Source organism: Falco naumanni, chromosome 19, assembly GCF_017639655.2.
Source record: "Falco naumanni isolate bFalNau1 chromosome 19, bFalNau1.pat, whole genome shotgun sequence".
NCBI classification, from domain to species: Eukaryota; Metazoa; Chordata; class Aves; order Falconiformes; family Falconidae; genus Falco; species Falco naumanni.
The window spans coordinates 5,478,641-5,497,957 of NC_054072.1; the positions used below are offsets into that span (position 1 = coordinate 5,478,641).

Sequence of the window (19,317 nt, forward strand, 5' to 3'; positions counted from 1 at the left end):
CAGACGAGGAGGAAAGGCTATTGTTAGGGCTCTGGGCTGTGCATCCCGGACCAACTCACTCGGTGCCAGCTGGGTTCTGGGGAGGCCTCTGCAGCGGGAGAGATTGTATCAGCAGAGTCCAGGAAGGATGTCGCTGCCAGCCCGGGAGAGCAGCGTGTTCCCCACGATGGGCTGGAGCTCTGCAGAGCCAAGCAAAGGCAGCGAGAGCTGAGCATCCATATCCTCGATCCGGGACGGGGACTGGCTGCCTCGCACTGACCAGCTCTGCTGGAGCCTTTCGGGGTCTCCCGGGCACCCCAAGTGCTTCCCGGGAGCCCCCCCGATGGGGATGCACCTGCAGGTCTCACGGCACAGAGAAGCCGTGGACAGAAAGGGTCCCATGCCCTGAAGGGACATCTCCAGAAAGGGCATTTCATGGCATTTTGAACACTGAAGGGTTCCCCCCCAGCACCGAGTGCTGCAGCCAGTCCTCGCCCATACCCTGACCCAGGGGTCCCTCAGGTGCCAAGGGCAGATGCCCCAATGCAGTGGGGGCTCATGGCCCCCTGCTCCACCCCAGCCAGGATGTGCCCTTAAACCCTGACCCCCCGGCTCCTTGACCCCGTAATGGTCCATTCTCTGGGAGGAGGAGGAGGAAACGGCGGTGGACCTTGTTATTCGGCGGCGGGACGCCTCGCTGGGTTGGGGGTCAGCGCTGATGTCATTCGGCACAGCCGGATGTGTTATCTTCCTGCCCCACCGCCCCGTAATCGATTCAGCAGCTGACATGGGGCGAGGGCTGCCTGCCTGGCACCACAGCCTGCCCAGGGTCCCTGGGGGGCACCGCCGCCTGCCCAGGGTCCTTGGGGGGCACTGCAGCCTGCTCGGGGTCTCAGGGGTCCCTGGGGGGCACCACAGCCTGCCTGAGGTCCCAGGGGTCTTTGAGGGGGCACCGCAGCCTGCTCGGGGTCTCGGGGGTCCCTGGGGGGGACGGCAGCCTGCCCAGGGTCCTGGGGGTCCTCGGGGCACAGAGCCCTTGAAGCACCCCTCTCCATAGCCAAGCCTGGCAGGAGACCACTGCCCTGGCCACACAAACGCTGCCCTGGGGAAAGGGCTCAGAGCCCCCTGGGGACCCCCAGCACCCTGGGGCTGGGCAGGATGCGGGCAGTGGCTGGGGAGCTGCAGGAGCCAGGGGTGCTGGAGCCAAGCGTGGTGGAAGCGGGCCAGGGGAGGACGATGGTGGCGGCGGCAGGACCCGGCACAGCGTGCCACCCAGCTCTGCGTGCTGGGGCCAGGGCGATGGCAGCTGTGGGCAGGGGGGGCTGGCTGTGTCCCACCACCGCCTGCACCGGGGCAGCAGCCCCAAGGCCCTTCCCCAGGATGGCCATTGCTCGGCCACCGCCATGGTTCCCCCGTGCCGCCGGCACCCACGCTGGCTCCCCGCACCCCTGCTGTTGGCGCGTCAGCACCGGAGCAGGGGTCCTGCGGATCGGGGGTCCTGCGGGCACTGCCAGGGGGCGAGGAAGAGCCGAGGGGCTTTTTCCAGCAGGTTCCGCCGCCTGGAATCTGGGAGCACAAGTGGCAGAGGCACCCATGGCTCACACCGGCGTGGGGGTGGCGGCGGCGGCCGGTGTGCTGAGCACCAGGCAGGGTGGCGGGGGCACTGCTGGGGGTCGCCCCCTTCATGGCCATGCCACCCCTCGGCCGGGCTCAGGGAGGGACCCCTCTGCCTCCCGCCTGGCAGGCAGGGCTGAGCAGCAGGACCACCCTGTCACGGGTGTGGAGGATGGTCCCGCTGCAGGGTGCGGGGTCTGCCCATCCCAGGGGGCTTCGTGCTGGGCTCCCCCCGGGGCACCCCAGCTCTGCCCGGCCTGGGGGTCCCGCGCAGCGAGCGCCGCCCGCCGCTGCCCCCCCCCTCCCCGCACCTCAGCTGCTTTTTAAATCTTTCATTTCATCAAAATTTAAGAAAAACACCAATTTTAAGGAAAAAGCCCAAGCGGAGCAGCCCTGCCCGGTGGTCTCCGGCATCCCCGGGGGCACGGCGTGTGGGGGGGCCGACACGCGCTGCGTGCCCCCCCTCCTCCCCCGGCGTTTGCTGCCAGCCCCGCCGGAGGTGGCAGAGCCATTTGGGATGGGGGTCAGCCACCCAGGCAGGCAGACATCTGTCCCCGCAGGGTTCGCACGGGGACCACCCGGGACCTCCCACAGCGGGAAGCCCCGTGTGGGGCAGGCGGGGGTCACTAAATGGGGGGGAGCACCCCGCGGGGGGGGGGGGGGGGGCCGGCGGGCACAGGGCCCATCGTGCGCCTGAGCGCGCCCCGCCCCGCCCCGCCCCCGCCCCCGCCCCGGCCCCGCCCCCGCCCAGGCCCCGCCCCCGACCAGGCCCCGCCCTCCACCAGGCCCCGCCCTCCACCAGGCCCCGCCCCCCGATCAGGCCCCGCCCCCGATCAGGCCCCGCCCCTCCGCGTCTCCCGTCGCACCCCGCGGCGGAAGAGGCGTGGCCGCAGGCGGAAGCGGCGGGCAGGGCGGGCAGGGCGGCAGCAGCAGCGCCCCGGTCCCGGCGCCATGTCGGGCCGCTGCTGCCAGGGGCAGACGCCAAGTCGCGACATCCCGGGCCCTGGCAAATGCCTCGCCCTGCCTGACGGTGCCCCGCTGCCGCCTGGCGACTACAGCACCACGCCGGGGGGCACCGTCTTCGGGACCACGCCGGGGGGTGAGCGGCGGGCCGGTACCAGGCCTCTCCCTGCGGGGCGGGGGTTGCTCGAGGGGGAGCCCCCCCCCCTCCGGGTGCGGGTAGTGGCCCCGGTTTTGCGGTGGGAATGGGGTGACCCCCTGGGGGGGGCTCTTACCCCAGCGCGGGGTTACAAGGAGGCCCTTGTGTCGGCGGGCGGCGTGTGGGGAGCTGGGGGGCACCTGTTCCGGGGGGGAGGGCTCTCGCTTTGACCAGAGGAACGTCCAGGGAAGGCGGTGGGGGGCCTGTCCCTTTTGTCTGGGGATCGGTAGCGGGGAACCCTTTCTTTGCCCAGGGGCTGTATGAGGGCTTGGGTGGGCTCTCGCTTTTCTTAGGGTTTGTCTGGGGGGCCTTGCTTTGGCTGGGGGGTGTACGGGTAGCAGGGGGGTTGCTGTTTGCGGGTGGTGTGTGGGGAGGGGCCCCCGTTTGGGCAGCAGCAGCATGGGGGTTCTCGCTTCAGGGGTGACTTGGCGCCTGGGCTCTTGTCTTGCAGGGGAGCCCCGTGTGTTGGCAGTGGGGGGTCCCCCCTTGCCGGGCCGTGGTCTGGTGTAGCAAGGCCAGGCTTTTCCCTGGGAGCTTGGCCACTGCTGTGCTACAAGGGAAAACGAGGGATCCTGGGGGGGGCTTCCACCTTCCCCAGAGTGTGCTGGAGCTGGGGCAGCGCAACAGCATCTGCCTGGCTGCCTGTGCTGAAAGCAAGGCTGCTGTTTGTGCTTCTGGGTAGCCTCACAGGGAGCAAATCCATCTCCTGATTTGGGTTACTTATTAATTCTAATCTCTAATATTTGTTGTTTCATCTGGCAATACGTAAACCCTGGGACCTCTTTTTTTTTTTTTTTTTTTTTTCCTTGTCCCAGGGTGCTCTAACTTCTGAAAGTGCAGTGCTTTGCTACCGCACAAAGGCAGTGGGCTGGTTCCCTCTCTCTTTGCTGCGAGTCCCGTTGTGCAGCCCTCGTAGCTGCGCCTGTGCAGCTGCCAGGAACAATATCTCTTAGGGACTGGGTCTTCGAATAAGGATAAACTGATTGTGGGAGTTGGCTCTGCTCACTGCCTGCTCTGAGCTGAGGCAACTAAGGGGGGTTGCAATTACAAAACCTGTAGGCTTAGCATCTGTCTTAGCCATGCCTGTGCCTTCTGTCCCCACATACAGCAGCAGGGACATAAATGTGCAAAGATCCTGAAAGGGCTTGTCCCTCTGAAAGAAAGGTCCACATCACTTGCTTGAGTGTCTGTTTGTTTTGGGTAGTTTGGCTTTCGAGACAAGTGACTGCTGTTCCAGATGATGACACTGGGGACCAAATCAGTTGTGTGTATTTCCAGCTATGGCAGCTGCCTGGGCTCCTGCTGATCAGTGGTCTGAGCTAATTTTTTCCATACCTTTAAGAATTTCCTCCCCCCATGCTGCTACATAAGAGATAAATGTGAGCAGCAGGAATGATGAAACCATGCTTGAATTTCAGCCAAAAGAATGAACTAGATGGGAGGCAGAGGATAATGTTTTGTTTGTCCCTCAGGCCTACAATCTCTACAACACAGTATTTCAGGAGTTAAAATTCAGAGAGAAGGGGGAAGTCAGCTTTGCTGACTCGCTTGATTTTTTTGTGTCTGTGCAGAAAAGCTTGGTTGGGCATCTGAAGTTCTTGTGTTGTTTTTGCCATATGTTCTCTCTTCTCTGAAAGCAGCAAATAACTGAAGTACTTAAATAGCACTTGCAGTAATTATGCCATGGAAAATAGGAGAATGACTTTCTCAGCTATATTCATGTGCTCTGAGTAACAGAGTAGAGAGGAACAATTAACAGTGCTGTGCAGCATAATGAGCCTTCCAGGATTATCATCTCTGTCTCCGGGGAGTTAATGAATGTCTACAGTGTGGAGGAGAAACACAAATCATGTTTATTGTTAGGGTGTGCGCACCTGGCAAAATCCACAGTGCTCTTATGACTTCGTGATACTTTAGTTTGTCTCCAGCCTGTTTGAGGACAGGTTGTGCTGCCTGTTCGCCTTCCAGTGTCGATTTTGGGTGCTAAAAGGAAGAATGATTTAAAACTTCTGAAGGACTTGGTGGGGGGATTTTAGCTTTGGGTTGTTGGTCTGCATTGATGGTCACTGTTGCAAAGAATTCCTTGGCCTGTACAGTCAGGAAGAGGTGTCATGAAAACATTGTTAATACGTTTCACACCAAACTCTCCAGATTGATGTACAGAAGTGCACTTTAAAGAGTGCTGGGGCCAGGCCAACTTGGACTTAGAGCCCTTCTGCTTCCTCACTGTGCTCTCTTCATCTGTTTTCTGCTGACCCATGTATCCACTGATTCAGGCAGAATACTTCGCATTGCTCCTTTGCATATAAGCCCTGACTGCTGTAAAAATAATCTTGGGTTTCAGAACCGCTTGTTTTAGGTCCTTTTGTTGAAAACGCTCAACATGTGTAGCTCACTGGAAAAAGTCTGAGATTTCCTGCAAAGCAGTAGGTTAAATCTGAAGAATTGGAAGAAAAAAAGCAAATTGGTTTTCTTGTGCAAAACCTCTGACTAATTTTGGAGAAGAATTGAGGATTGTAATCTCTGAAGTCATCCCCCTTTGGCTGTAGGCAGCGCTGGGGATACGAGTGGTGGAAAAAGGTCTTGATGTCAGAGTGAGAAACCCACAGCAGCAGTGTGGGGTGACTGAAGGCTTTTGAAAAGGCCGTACTCCACAGCTACAGTGTGCTGACTTGTGTGCATCCAACAGCCAAGTTTATTGACCTGGAAAGATTAGGGGAACGCTTGCTTTTCCAGTTGTCAGACATTTTTTAGACCAGTGTTTTCATTACCACCTTTACTCTGATCTGACTTTGCTGCTTGTGGTCAAAACCACAAACTTTTCTTCCTCTGCAGGTTGCTTTTGAGTCTCCAGAGATGTTGAAGTAACAGCCTAAACTGCAGTTTGGATAAAAGGGGCTGTTCTGAAGAGGGCAGGCAGTCATGTGCTGTGATGCTGTGAAGCATCCTCCCTCTTCTCCCAGTACCCAGGGAGCGGCTACAGCCCACTGTGGGACAAGATGTGAGCGAGCAGCATTTTGCTGTGGTTTCTGGGCCTTGGTTTGGTGCCAGCAGTTAGGGGAAAGGATTTGATTTTTCCTTTTTCAGCTACCTTCCCAGGTCTCTGTGATCCTCTCTGGAAGGGAAGACCTTTCCTGTCCTCTGCCATCACGGGCAGCAGCTGGTTTTCTTACAGCAGTCAGCAGAGGTAAAAAACAACAGTATGAAGGATCATGGAGGAGCATGTAAGAGATGATATATGACTTTTAAGTGTAGTCTGTTCTCAGGATTCCCGCTGTGCCTGTCCTGGCTCCTTGTCTGATTGCCAAGGGCACGTGCACACATTGTCTTCAAGTAAAGCCCATGTGCAGTAGTATCTGGGGAGTCCTGCCAGCTCGGTCCATCACGAGCCAAGATGCACAGCAAGCCGCAGTGCTTGCTGTGAGCAGTGCAGAGTGGGTGCTGAGCTGCTGGTGCTCGCAGTGTCCGTTGCAGACGGAGCTGCCTCCAGTGCTGCGGGCTCAGCCACAGAGGTGTTGGCCCTTTCAGTGGGGACATGGGATGGCCTGTGGAGCAGCACAGTTCACAGCACCTGTGTTCCATCAGGACCAGAGCAAAATGTGTGTATTTGGCAGAAAGGGAGTGAGATGATGTACTGGCCACTGCTTCAAATCTGGTGTTTCATCCTGATGAAAATACTCAAAGGGAACCACATTCTCATCCAGACTTTCCAAGCTGTGCAGTGAGGCGTTCGGCTGCTGAAGCCACAGTGTAACAAGGGCTTTCAGGGGCAGAGTGGTCCCCATCAGGTGTAGTCTTTCCTACTAAATACATACTAACCTCCCTTGCAGCAGGAGCAGAGCTGCTGTTAGCTCGGCTTTGGGTGCTGAAGGAGCCCATTTATGGCCTCGGGCCGTGCCTGTTGACAGCTGAGGCTGGGTGTCCTGCTCCGGCTGGTTGCAGGGTGTTTGCTTTCGTAAATTCTGGGCATGTGACTGTCAGAGGAACGTGAACCAGGCATGGAAGCTCTTGTCTGTCTGAACTGTGCTCCTGATACTTGGTACACAAGCTGCAGTTCTCGGAAGCTCCGTCCTCCTCTGTGAACCTCCCAGGAATTTAACGCTTAACTCATGGACTAGCCACCCGCCTTCTCAAATCCAGCCAACTGCTAGAGCACCGTTCTGTGTCAGTTAGATCTACTCTTGGATCCACTGAAGCAACTCAAATTTAACATCTTTTAAGGAAAAGGTTTTCAGTGTTTTGGGAACTCGGTAGGAGAAGTTTCTTGAAACATGATACCTGGTTACATTATTTTATAGCCATGCTTCAAAATAAAGTGAGCTTAACGTTCCAGGACAGATGTTAATGGGAGCTTGTTTGCCTACACCTGTGTACTTTCAGTTAATGCTTTTCAGGGAGCGCGCAAGGGGAGTTGCCTTTCCCTCTTGCTGGAACCCGGAGCAGAGCAGTAAGGGCCTGGCCCAGAGAGGGGATTTGCACGCCTCCTTTTGAGGAAAGAAAACATTGTTTTCCAGTACTTTATGGGTTAAGGCTGGGGTCTGTTTGGAGGAATCCCTCTTCTGTGTGTGGTTTTTGAGCTTTTTCCAGCGCAATTCCTTTATAAGGAACAGGCTGTTCAGTCCAGTGGTATTCCTAGAAATCCATGCCCAGAGCAGAGCTCTGCTCTCACTGAGGTTTGCTGTAATGCGCTGGAGCTGGTTTGTTGCACGTAGGGCAGGGAGAGCAGGTCTGGTTAACCATTAAAACAGGCGGGCATTAACAGTTCTTGTATTCTAGCCTTTTGGAAGGGGTATGTAACTGTGCTGGACAGTCAGCACCCTGTACACGAAAGCAAATGCCTGTGCTGGAATTTCTGCTGGGCTCTGCCACATCCTACTACCTGGTGTGGTGTACACTTGTGTCTACCTACAGTCCTTAGCCCCTGACAACTTAGAATAGCTTGTTTACGATCAGAAATTAAATTCAATGTACTCTGTTTCCTTTGGGGGGTGTTGTGATGTTGAATTAGGTAGAAGGGGCTGGATCTATTGCACGCGGCATCAGGCTGGGTGTTGGAGTCTTTAGTTCTCTCTGTAACAGGCTGCTAGCATTAGCTGTTACTTGGGTACCTGGTGCTGGTGCTTCGTGCTTGCTGTTTTTTTTTTGTTTGTTTGTTTGTTTGTTTTTTACAAATCTAGTGTTAATGGTATCTGCCTTTCCTGCAAGGTAGCATGAAATGCCAGAGTAAGTGCTATGTAATAGGTATCAGTGCACATACAACTCCTGCTGTTGCTTTACACATCTGGCTGTGAAGATGACCCAGCTGTACTCATGCATCAAAATGCTTAAAAACTGACAGTGCTCTTGTCTCCCCACAGGTACCAGGATTATTTATGATCGTAAGTTTTTGATGGAGTGCCGCAATTCTCCGGTTGCCAAAACACCACCTTCTGACCTTCCGGACATTCCAGGTGTTACAAGCCCAAATGTGGAGGAGTTGAAGATTGAGAACAACCATGTCCAAAACTGTGATGAGAAAGTAAGCGCAGGTGAGTGTAGGCAAAAAAACCTAGTGAAGCACACTGCTTTTTCCTAGAAATACCAACGTTTACACATGGAATGGAGCTGGGAGATCCCTATAATCTTTGGTTAATACTCTAATAACTTCTTGTAAAATCAACATGTGCTTGATGTTACTCGGTCATGAGGTTCTCATGCTATTTGGTCCTGCTGTGGTCCCCAGTAATGTGAGACTTTTTTCAATTAGTTAAATCTTAGTTAGATCACTTAATTCTCATTAATTTAGCATATGGGGAGCTGCTACTGGATTAATAGTCTGGTAGTGAGAGAACGGGTGCAGCTGTTGCTGCCTCTCTGTCCTGGACCATTTTGTAGCTGCTTTGCATTTTTTAAAAAGATCAGATTACAACTCAGAGTAGAGTTTGTTTGGGGATTTTAGTATCAGCCTGAGTTGTAACTTCCTTTTGCCTTCTTTGTTTTGGTTTGGTTGTTTTTTTTGACAGCAAGGCAGATTCTGGTGTACAAGTAAGCTCAACTTCCGTAGCTAGGGTATAATAATACCTGCTTTGTATATCAAATATCCAGTATCCGTTGCTGTCTGTAGTGGGTTCAGCAGAAGCCTGTAGGTGTGTGTGATAGCCAGGTAGAGGTTAGTCCACAGGAGAGCAGGGCATTGGCACAGTTGTAGCAACATGAGCAAGTATTGCTCTTGAACGGTGGGGTTTCTTAATTACGTGAGATTACTTGGTAGCTTCAGGTCGCTTCAAGTTACTTATGTTCTCTCTAAAAATACTGAATGCTCATTATCTGGTGTCCGTGTTCACTCTAAGCAAAATCTTTCCGGAGTCAGTATTGCTTAATGTGTTTTTTTAAACACTGTTGTGACCTTCAGTGGCTCACTGGATTCTCTGGCAAACTGAAATGCAGGCTGCATGCTGGATGCCAGCTTGACTGTGACTCTTCCAAGGAAGGTCTGCCCTCAGGAATAGATCATCGCTGCTCACGCTGGCATCCTGTCAAATTGCGTGAGCTGTGGTAACAGCTGTAGAGATAATAAGTTGTGAAATGTGCTTTTGTGTTTTTGGTAACAGAAGTTTGTACCACTGATGTCATAAACATTATTCTTTATGTTCCTTTTTACAAGGAAATCCAGGGGTAGAAATAAATAAAGGGCATGCTCTGCCCCTGCTCTTGTTTGCCTGTCTGTAGGATCCCCTCTACACACAGAGCTTATGTTTTGCTTGTACAAGATGGTTTTCGTATCAAGCTCCATGCCTCAATCCAGATTTTAAGTCCAAACTGCCATATTTCTAAAGTACATCTGACAGTTGTTTCTTCAGTAAAATATTTGGTATATAATGTGAAGCTTTGAGGACTCACTTGTGGGTTTTGTCCCTCTCAACAGGTGAAGAAGAACAGTTTGACATGGACATATAAAGCACGTGCCCTGAGAGTGCTTATCCAGTGAAGCACCAGGACCTTGTCTTGAGGATTCCCACCAGCCAGGCTTAAAAATAGCCCATGCCTTGAGTGCCTTCCTGCTTCCTGGGAAAGGCAGTTTATTCCCTTCCGAGAACAGAGTGCGTCCTGTTACAAGGACTGAGTCTCAGCCTCTCTGTGCGGGTGCGAATACACAAGTGCAGCCCCTGCTGATGATGGGCCTTGGAGTGCCGGAGGAGACACTCTCAATGATTGTTTTTGTTTCCAGTTTTATGCTTTTGTTAATCATTTTAATACTGTAAAAGTTACAGAAATGCAATATAAGGGAGAAATAAAAATCATTTTGAGTCTCCTGGTATGGAGATTAATGCAATAAATACAGCTTCTGTCCTTTATTCATTCCAGTGAGAAACTGCAAGCCTGTTGCAGAAAACCCGATCGGGCGAGTTCCCCTGAAAGGCAGAGGCTGACGTGCCCTAAGCCCTCCTGGCCAAACGTCTGTGTGTGTCTTGAGTGCAGCATATGGTCACCACAGGAAGCTTCAGTGTGCTCTGAGCCTGCTTCCAGAAATAAGTTAGTGAAGGCTGTCATTCATGGTTTTCCAGATGGTTCTTTCGCGAGGTCATGGGGTCATGGTGCAGGTGTTTGGACCCATTTTTTTACCATCCCTGATGAGGGGCAGGACTCAGTCAGGCTACAGGTGGAAGCAACTGAAATTAGTTCTATGGGAGTCACCTGCAGCTGAGCACTGTGGGGTGGCCCTGACGCCCAAGCTGCCTTCTGCCCTGCCAGGGAAAAAAACAGCTTCTGGCTTCTGTGCTGCAGTTCCCGCTTCCCAGAACAGTGGAGCTCTTCCAGCATGCAAGTGAGTGCTTAACTACATTTTCTGCTGGGTTTTTGGTCTGTGCTGAAACTTTCATGCTGTTTTACACTTTTCTCCTTTTTTTTTTTTTTTTTATAACTTGGTGGGCAGGGATTAAGACCTTTGGAAAAGAGAGGGTTTAACTGTGAGGTTAGAAATAAGCCTGTTGGGTTTGAGGGGAATTTTCATCTGAGAAAGTAATTTTAGTGTGGGAGTGATCAGCTTGGGCCCCCAGAGTTTCTAGACTCGGTGCAGTTTAATAAGCGTGTTATGGAGCAGTCTGTAACGTTACTGCTTTAGGGATGGTGCTGATGGTGGCGTCTTGTGGTGCTGGTGGCTGAGGCATCTCAGAGAAGCAGAGTGCATATTAATACAGACTTCCTAAAAGGCAAGTGTCTGTTCAAATCGGTCTTGGCAGATAGCATTTAAATATCTGCTAATTAAGCTCAATTGTGACATTATGATATGCAAGCCTTTAATAATGAGTAACAGAAGAAACGGAGACAAAGCAATTGCTGCAGATAAATTTGCATTTCTTTAAGATAAGATTAAGTGTTTCTCTGAAACCTTAATGGGAACAGATTCAAATGTATTGCCCTCAGGTGTCACTTATCAGTCTTGTAGCTCCATACCAGCTGCTGGGTTTTGTTATAATGTGACTTTAGAGAGGAGCTGCTATCTATCGCTGCTGGAATATGCGCTGTGACCTGCAGCCAGAGACTGACTCGTCCTCCTCGCTAAATTAATATTTTCAGATAGAAATGGCACTACTAGGTTGTTGCGTTGCTGGCAGCATCATGCTGGGGTTCAGCTCCATGGGGTTCAACCCTCGGAGCCCTCCTGCTCTGGTCACCGTGTGTCACAGCAACCTCAGCTTCCATTTCTGGGGGAGGCAGTAAATCTAGTTTTAAGGAAACTTCCCATGTTGATGTTAATTTGTCCAAAGCCATTACTTTAGGGAAGACTGAAAAAGCTGTGACAAACTTGCGGCGTGTTTGCGATAATTCGGTCTATGCACTCAGTGCTGAGGCTTGTTTTCGTGCTCTGTCTTAACCAGAATGTTTGTAATTATTGCTGGAGCGTGGCTTTACAACCAAGAGTCGTATTGATGTAACCCTTGGCAAATAGGTTTCACGGGAAAAGGACTTTTATAAGCAGGATGGGGTTTTACCCCTCTTACTCTCCTGCAACACTCTTCCACAACTCGTAACAGCCACTTTATGTAGCGTTAAAGTATTGGCAGTGGTAGAGGCATCTGTGCAGCCTCCTGGTCCCTGCCGTGTGCTCGTCCTGGCCTGCTACCTGCGTGACTGGGACGTACCCAGCCGTGGCACTAACGCAGGGCGGCGCGCAGGGCCAAGGGCTGCCGTTGGCGAAGCAGCTGTGAGACCCGGCACTCGCCCTGCGCCTGCTCCCTTCACCAGCCAGCGTCCTGCTGCGCTGCCCGGGGTGAGGATTCGATGGGGGACATGGTGCCGGTGACCCCAGCTGACCAGGGTGGCAGAGCCATCCCGGTGCCCCCACCGTGGTGCCATCCCCAGCTAAGGGCTGCACAGCCAGGGAGCTTTTTGGGGAGAAACAAGCTGATTTTCAGCCTTGGTGCTTTTTTTGCTGGGTTTCTGACACGCAGTGGCCCAGATGTGAATGGGAGCTACATGATGGGGTTTTATGTCCTAGAATTGTAGAGTTGTAATCATGTCGGTACAAAGGCAGCTGGCTGGGTTTTTTGGAGTGTCAGCTATTGCAAGTAATGCTTTTAAATCCTCTTCCACCCCAGTACTAGAGGGTAACAAGTGCTGTAAGTGTGAAGTATTTCATCCATGCCCATGACAGCTTTGCATTGGTATCTGCATGCTTATGTAGATCTCGGGGGAGCATCAAAGCACCAGGTGCCTCCGAAAGCAATTCCTAGCTGATAATTCGGAGAGGGAGAGCACCCTGCAAAGCACCCAGCCAGGTGCAAGAGGGGGTCCAGGAGGGGCCCCAGGGCACATCAGTGCATTTGCTGGGGGCAGAGCAAGTGGCTACCAAAGCTGTGAATGTGATGCAGCAATGTGGCACTTGTGTGCATCTGCTGTGGTGTAACTCGTCCCAAGCCTGTGCCTTAAACTTCTCCACCCATGGCGTGGGACTGCGTGGCCTGAGCATCCCCTGCTCCGGTCCTTTGCAGTTCGTGTCCCTCCTTACACCCCCAGCCACTGCTGCATCCTTCAGCTGGGCATTTTTGGATCTGCCTCTTGCACGCATTCGTGTTTCTAGCGCTCCAGGCTTGCCTAAGCCATGTAAGGAGCAGCTTAGCGTTTCCAGGGCCGCTCCCTGCTTGACTGGGGTTTGTTCCTCACCCAGCACTTGCACAAACAGGCTGAGGAGCAGTTTCCCTCACGGGCCGAGCCCCAGGCAAGCTCAGGCTGCTGCACAGCTGCCCTTGCACACACAGCAGGAGGGGAGGCAGCTGTGGGTGGCTGCCCCACACAGCTGGGATGCTCCGGGGAGGTCCAAGGGACAAGTGTTGGCTTTGTCATTGCATTTTCCGTCCCTGCCCCTTTTTGTCTCAAGCAGAGCCTCGCAGCATGCCTGTGTCCTGCTCAGCGTCCTGGTCATGGGACAGAAAATACTTGCTTGACCCAGCTAGTGCCTTAATCCACCATTTGTGCAAATATTACCCTGCACCTTTGATAAGCCCTTCGGTCTGTTTGTTCTCACTCTTTCCTCGTGGGTCCAAAGTAAACCAGCCATACCTGCCTTCCCTCCCTGACCATGTGCCCTTCCTCCCGAGGCACGGGCAGCGGCTTGCACACAGGCAGTGGTGGCTGCAACTTGCTGCTGTCACCAGCAGCAGATGCTGCTCTTTGGTTCAGAGGGAGTTTGTGGACCATGAGGGTCTGGCCCTGTGCAGGGTGAGGGATGCCGGGAGGCAGACGGGGCCGCAGGTCCCGATCCCAGCCAGGCTGCAGCTGCTCCGTACTCCAGTGGTCCCCGAGCGGTCGCTGCTTGCATCCCAGTCTCGCAGCATCAGTGGGCAGCACTCCTGTAAAACCCTGGGCACTTGCCCTGCTGGAAAACCTTCCCTGCGTTGGGAAGGCTCCGGTCCTTCCTATGCCAGTGTGTAAGGACGCTAAAGCCAAGCCAGCCCTTCCAAAGGCAGAGACCCTGCCAGCTCCCTGGCACGGCCGGGAGGGCAGCGAGCGGTTTTAGCTCTGCAGCAAAAGCTGGTGCCAAACCTGGCGCCTGCTGCCTGGGCCAGGCTCACAGGAGCATCCCTGAGTGTGAGAGCAGGGTCTGGCCACCGTGCCAGCAGAACCCTGCCCTGCCTGCGCAGTGGGACCAGGGTGAAAGCCCCCATGCCCTGTTCCCACTGCCCGTGCCATGCCCCTGCCGCAGCATCTTCAGGCCCTGGCTTGCCAAAGGGTTGCTGGACTGGTGATGCCGTGCCAGGCAGGACCCCCGTGTTCCCCCGCTTTATTGTCCTGCGTGTCTGGGGCTCCCTCCATCACACAGCTGATGTGTATTGGGGCAGGAGAAGGGCCAGCTCGCCCTGCCCAGAGGTTAGCTCCCCGTCCCAGCCCCAGCCTGGCAAAGCCAGGTTGTGAGCAGATGCCTCACCGAAGAGCGGTGGTGCAGCTTTATTGTCACCATCCACGCTTTGATGTTTTCCTTGCAGCCCTGGAATCTCAGCTTTTATTTTTCCACCCTGTTCTTCCCAGGGAACGGCTGCCTGCCTGCCCCAACCCCACCACAACTTTTCAACCCGTTGCTGGATTTCAAACAGGGGTGATGGAGGGGCAGAGATCGCAAAGATACAGCTTCCAGCGAGGCTGATGGAGGCGGGGGGCTGGGGCGGGCAGGGGGGGTCCTGGGGTGGGAGAGTAAAACCGCCTTGTTTCGCTGCGGGTGTGACAACAGTTTTTGGGAGGGGAGTAGCAAACCTGGGGAGGAAAAGGCAACAAAACTGATTTTTATTTCATCAAGAGCCCAGCTCTGGGTTTCTGGGCGCGCTCCCTCCTGCCGGGGGTTAGCCCCGCGCCTCCCTGCCCACCCTTGACAGCTCCTGCAAATGACCCTCTAATGACGGGATGGTCCCAGTGTGAAACGCTGTCGGAATATGTAAGCGGCCCAGGGGAGGGTCTGCTGGGGCAGGACGGGACCAGACACGCTTTGTTTATCCGCCGGCTGGGATGTGGATTGGGGATAATCAGGCTGGGCTGGGATGTGGAGTCGGGGCTGCTGGTCCCAGGAGGGGAGGGCTGAGGGCAGCCCCCGTCCCGCCCGGGCCACCCGCCGCCAGCCCCAGTGCCTGTGGTCCCGCTGTCCCCTCTGGCTGTAGCGGGGGCCAGAGGCGGGTCCCCACGGGTGTCCCCATCCACCCCGTGCAGCTGGGGGAGCCCAGACCCACGGCCAGGGCTGCAATGGGGTGAGCTCGGCCAAGCGCAGGGACTGACACCAGCTGCCCCACGGGGAGCATCTCCCCCAGGGCTGGCAGGCGGCGAGGCATGGTCATCCCTGGGGGCACCCGAGACCCCGGGCATCACCTGTGGCTGGAGCACGCCTGCTGCGGCTCCCAGCCCCGTCACCCCTTTGAGTGGGGGACCCAAAAGAGAGCCGCCTACACTGGCCGCTGCCCATGGCTTAGAATTCCTTGCTGTTAGAGAACATAGCCCTCCCCCTTGTCTCCGAGGGGTAAATAAGGAAAATCCCCTTAGCCCACCGCTTCGACGCCTGCAAGTGTTTCCCCGCCTGCCCTCGAGCCACCCACCATCGCGTGGGAACAGCTTCTTGATCTCTTGTCAGCTTCTATGTTCGTGGAGCTGTTGAGCATCTTTCACACCACCCGAGGGGACCCCCTTGCTTTAGCGAGTTACAGTGGCAGCCCACCCACTCTGGGTGTTAACACCCAGCGTTGTCGCTTTTGCCAGCAAGCCATATGGCTTTTTTTTTTTTTTTTTTTTTCCCCTGCAAAACCGGCCACGAGGTGTGGTAACAGAGCAGGCTGCAGCCAGGGGCGATCCCGGAGCAGGGAGAACCTGTGGGTGCAGCAGGTGCACAGGGAGACAGGGGTTTCGTGCCTTGACAGACCATTCGGCAGCAAAAATGGGCTGTGGAAATCGGCAGAATCTACCAGTCATTTTTAATATATATAATTTATTGATGAATTATGCAACCACGACCCTTTCACTACTGCCCCATCCAGTGAGTGGTAGGAAGGGTTTGGGCAAAACCATGGTTTTACAGAGGAAAGCAGTGCATGAGCTGAGATGTTCAGGGCACATGGGAGGGCTGGGGGGGGGCTTAAGCCCACTGAGACCAACCGTGGGGCTGCCTCATTGCCAGGAGCACCTGGTTTACCTGTGCAAACCCGCTCTGGCTCCTGCTGAATGGATGATGCTTTGGAGGGGGATGCAGGAACCCCAGGTCCACCTTTCGCATTGCTCCTTGTGTGGTCCTACTGGCACATACGTGATGAGGGTTGCTGCCTCCCTGCCTGCTGCCAGCCCCTTCCTCCTGGGTCCAGCCCTCCCACGCCTGTGCTCAGTCCCACAGCTCTGGGTGGGAGTGGGCTGTGAGGAACCCCTGCCTGCTGCTGCCCACGTGGTGCTGCCAGCTGGCAGCTCTGGACATTGGGCTAACACATTAACTTGGCTTGGTTGTAATAGAAATCTGATAGAGTTTTAATAGAAATATAATAGGAGTCTTAAAAGAAATGCCTGAACCCCAGGTGAGATTGAAAATCCCAACAGATACTCAGCATGGCTGGACACTGGAGCTGCAGTGTCCTGCCGGGAGCCTGTAGCTGCCAGCAATTGCTGTTGTGAGCAAAAGGAGCATCACTGCGGGCAGTGTCGTGGCAGGGAGCAATGCTGCCTTGGCTCCAGCCCTGCGCCCCGGCTCCTGCTTCTACAGAGCAGCACCAGCCCTTGGCTGCCCCAGCACACACTGGCCGCCAGTGCCACAGCTCCTGGATAAACGCAGCCGTTGGGCACCCACCACCACGGTGCTACCACCGGCACTGCAGAGAGGTGCCTGTGCCTGGTGGCCTTTCCCACACCAAGCCTAGATCCGTCCGTGCACCGTGGCCATGCAGTGCTGCAGAACTGCCAACACCCGGGCACCCCACTCCTCCTCTGGCCCAGCCAGAGCTTCGCCAGCCCACGGGCATGTGGGCTTCAGGGACACCCCAGTCTGTGCATTGGTCATGGGTTGGGTGGCCAGTCCTTGGGGCAGAGATGTGCCCCTTCCCAGTAGGCAACAAGCTGGCCTCAGTTGCATCCACACTCCTCGATGATCATGTCCTCATGGTGACGGACGACGATTTCACCCTTCTCATAGTAGAGCATGGAGAGGGGACTCATCCTGACTGGGGAGCAGGCAGGGCAGGGCACCTGGTTGGGTTTGTAGAGCTGCAGCAGACTCTGTGGGAAGACACGGGAAGGGCAAAGCATCACCCTCTGCCACGGGCCGGCAGGGTTGGGCTGTGCGGGGGGAGCAGAGGCAGCACACCCCTCTTACCTGTATGTAAGCATGGTTGGTGGGCTTGAAGGTCTCGTCCACGGGCGATGGGCACTGCCCTTCGCACCGGTAGGCGTTGTACCTTTTGGGATAGACAATCCAGCTGCCCCAGCCAGTCTGCTCAAAATCCACCATCATGTCCACCCTCCTGCACAAGGACCTCCCTTCTTCCCCTGGGACGGCAGCGGCAGCATCGCTCACTTTGATCCTTTGCTTCTCCTTCCTGTTCCTGCGGTGCCGGCGGGTCCCCACATCCTGGGTGCCGCTGTCACGCATGACATACTTGGAGGTCTCCACTGTCCTGATGAGGCTGTGGTCTCCTGGAGACTTGTCCTTGGAGAAGACGAGCAGCAGGACTCTGTCCGCCATGTCCTGGGGCAGGGCTGGCTCCCCGTGGCCAGTGTCACTCGAGGTGGGCAAGTGCATCACAGTAGTGGCCGGGGTGGCTGACCCCCTCACCTCCCACTGCTCCCTTCCTGTGGGACCGTGGTGGCCAGCAGCCACAGCTTGGTGGAGCCAGGATCGGAGCAAGCTGGTGACCTCAAAGACTTTCCAGGAGGCCTGGGTGGAAGAGGGGCTGCCAGCCACAGTGCCCAGGAAGAGCTGGTGGGCACAGGTCCCGCCGCCCCAGCACCTCTGCCGCCGGCTGTGATAGATGTCCAGGGAGACGTTGTGGGCTGGGAAGAGGCCGGGCAGGTGGACGCGGAGCTGGGCCAGACTCACCTCCTGGCTGCTGGAGAGGGAGGACATGTCGAAGGAGAGCGCCCAGCGGGAGCCGTTCTGCAGGGAGCCTGAAACCCAAGGGGCACGGTGAGTGGACTGCTGGCTTTGCCAGGGAGTGCCAGTGCTGGGGGGACAGTGACCTCGCCTGCTGCTGGGGCACGGTGTCTGCCACAGGAGCCAGAGAGTCAGGGGAAAGCAGTCCGATCCACCCAGAGCCAGCGAGAGCACTGGACAGTGCCAGTCCTGGGGACAGGGATGCTTGGGGACCGTGGGAGTCCCCAGACAGGGATGCTCGGGGACTGTGCGGGTCCCGGGGTCGGTGCAGATCCCAGGACAGGGATGCTCGGGGACCGTGAGAGTCCCCAGACAGGGATGCTTGGGGTCGGTGCGGGTCCCAGGACAGGGATGCTCGGGGACTGTGGGAGTCCCGGACAGGGATGCTCGGGGCCGCGGCCCCACTCACCGTGCGGGGAGAGGCTGAGGGCAGCGGCGGCGGCGGCGCGGAGCGGGGCGGGAGGGGCGCGGAGCAGCTGCAGCATCACCGGGGGGCAGCGCGGCGGTGCGCGGGTCGGTGCGCGGGTCGGCGCGCGGGTCGGCGCGCGGGTCGGCGCGCGGGTCGGCGCGCAGCCCAGGCGGAGCAGGGCGAGGGCGCAGAGCGCCAGCGCGGGCGCGGAGCGCAGCGGGTCCCGCATGGCTGCCGGGGCCGCCCGCAGCAGCCCTATTTGTACCGCGGCCCCGAGCGCCGCCCCGGGCGGCCCCGGCAGCCCCCTCCCCGCGGCCCCGGCCCCCTCCCGCCCTCCCATCTTCACCCCGTCCCTCTTCCCGTCCCTCCGTCCCTATCTCCAGCCTCCCGCCCCTCCACCCGCATGTGCACCCGCCGTCCCTCCCGCCCATCCCTCCCTGCCTCGTCCCTCCATCCCGCTCTCCATCTCCCCCCATCATTTCTCCTCTTCCCCGTCCCTCTCTCCATCCCTCCCTCCTGCGCTCGTCCCCCTCCCCAGCTCTCTCCAGCTCCTCTCTGTCGGGGTGGGGGTCCCTAGCACCCTGCGTTGCCTGGCACCTGGGACACCCCAGCACTGCCTGCCCCCCTCCCAATCCTGTCCTGCTGCTGTCCTGCTCCTTGCAGAAGGGACCAGGACCATGGGCACCCGTGGCCATTGCCCCTGTCAACCCCACAGCCCCGCCTGGGCAGGGGCTCCGCTCCCCCTTGGCTTCCCCTTTTCCCAGTGCTGTCCAGAGCAGGACCAGGGGAGAGGATGCTGAGCACCCACTGCACCTCGCTGCTGGGGGCATAGGGTGCAGGACAGAATGAGGCTGGTTCAGCTGGGTGTGAGGGGATGGTGGCCAGCACCGTCCTTGGGTGGGCCCAGGGACCAGCTTCGGGAGGTCGGTGTGGCTGGGCTGGGTGGGGGGATGCGATGGGGGAACCTTCCACCGTGGGCCTTTAACACCACCGAGCAGCAAGAGCAGCCATGGGGGCACGTGGCTGCACGTCACCCCCAGCCCGGCGGTGTGAGCAGCCGAGCGGGGGGGACAC

At 56.5% G+C, this 19,317-nt stretch overlaps 2 protein-coding genes across 2 annotated transcripts; one reads left to right on the forward strand and one right to left on the reverse strand.

Moving 5' to 3' along the window:
- The first annotated feature begins 2,478 nt into the window (after window positions 1-2,478).
- On the forward strand, window positions 2,479-10,068 carry EIF4EBP1 (eukaryotic translation initiation factor 4E binding protein 1). The gene is made up of 3 exons (XM_040618095.1): window positions 2,479-2,692; window positions 8,110-8,280; window positions 9,657-10,068. Exons 1-3 carry the CDS (start codon window positions 2,545-2,547, stop codon window positions 9,686-9,688), a joined length of 351 nt encoding a protein of 116 aa, XP_040474029.1. The 5' UTR covers window positions 2,479-2,544; the 3' UTR covers window positions 9,689-10,068.
- A 6,739-nt stretch (window positions 10,069-16,807) lies between these two features.
- On the reverse strand, window positions 16,808-18,472 carry NODAL (nodal growth differentiation factor). The gene is made up of 3 exons (XM_040618162.1): window positions 18,244-18,472; window positions 17,058-17,848; window positions 16,808-16,960 (listed from the first exon to the last, which is right to left on the reverse strand). Exons 1-3 carry the CDS (start codon window positions 18,470-18,472, stop codon window positions 16,808-16,810), a joined length of 1,173 nt encoding a protein of 390 aa, XP_040474096.1.
- Window positions 18,473-19,317: the final 845 nt, after the last annotated feature.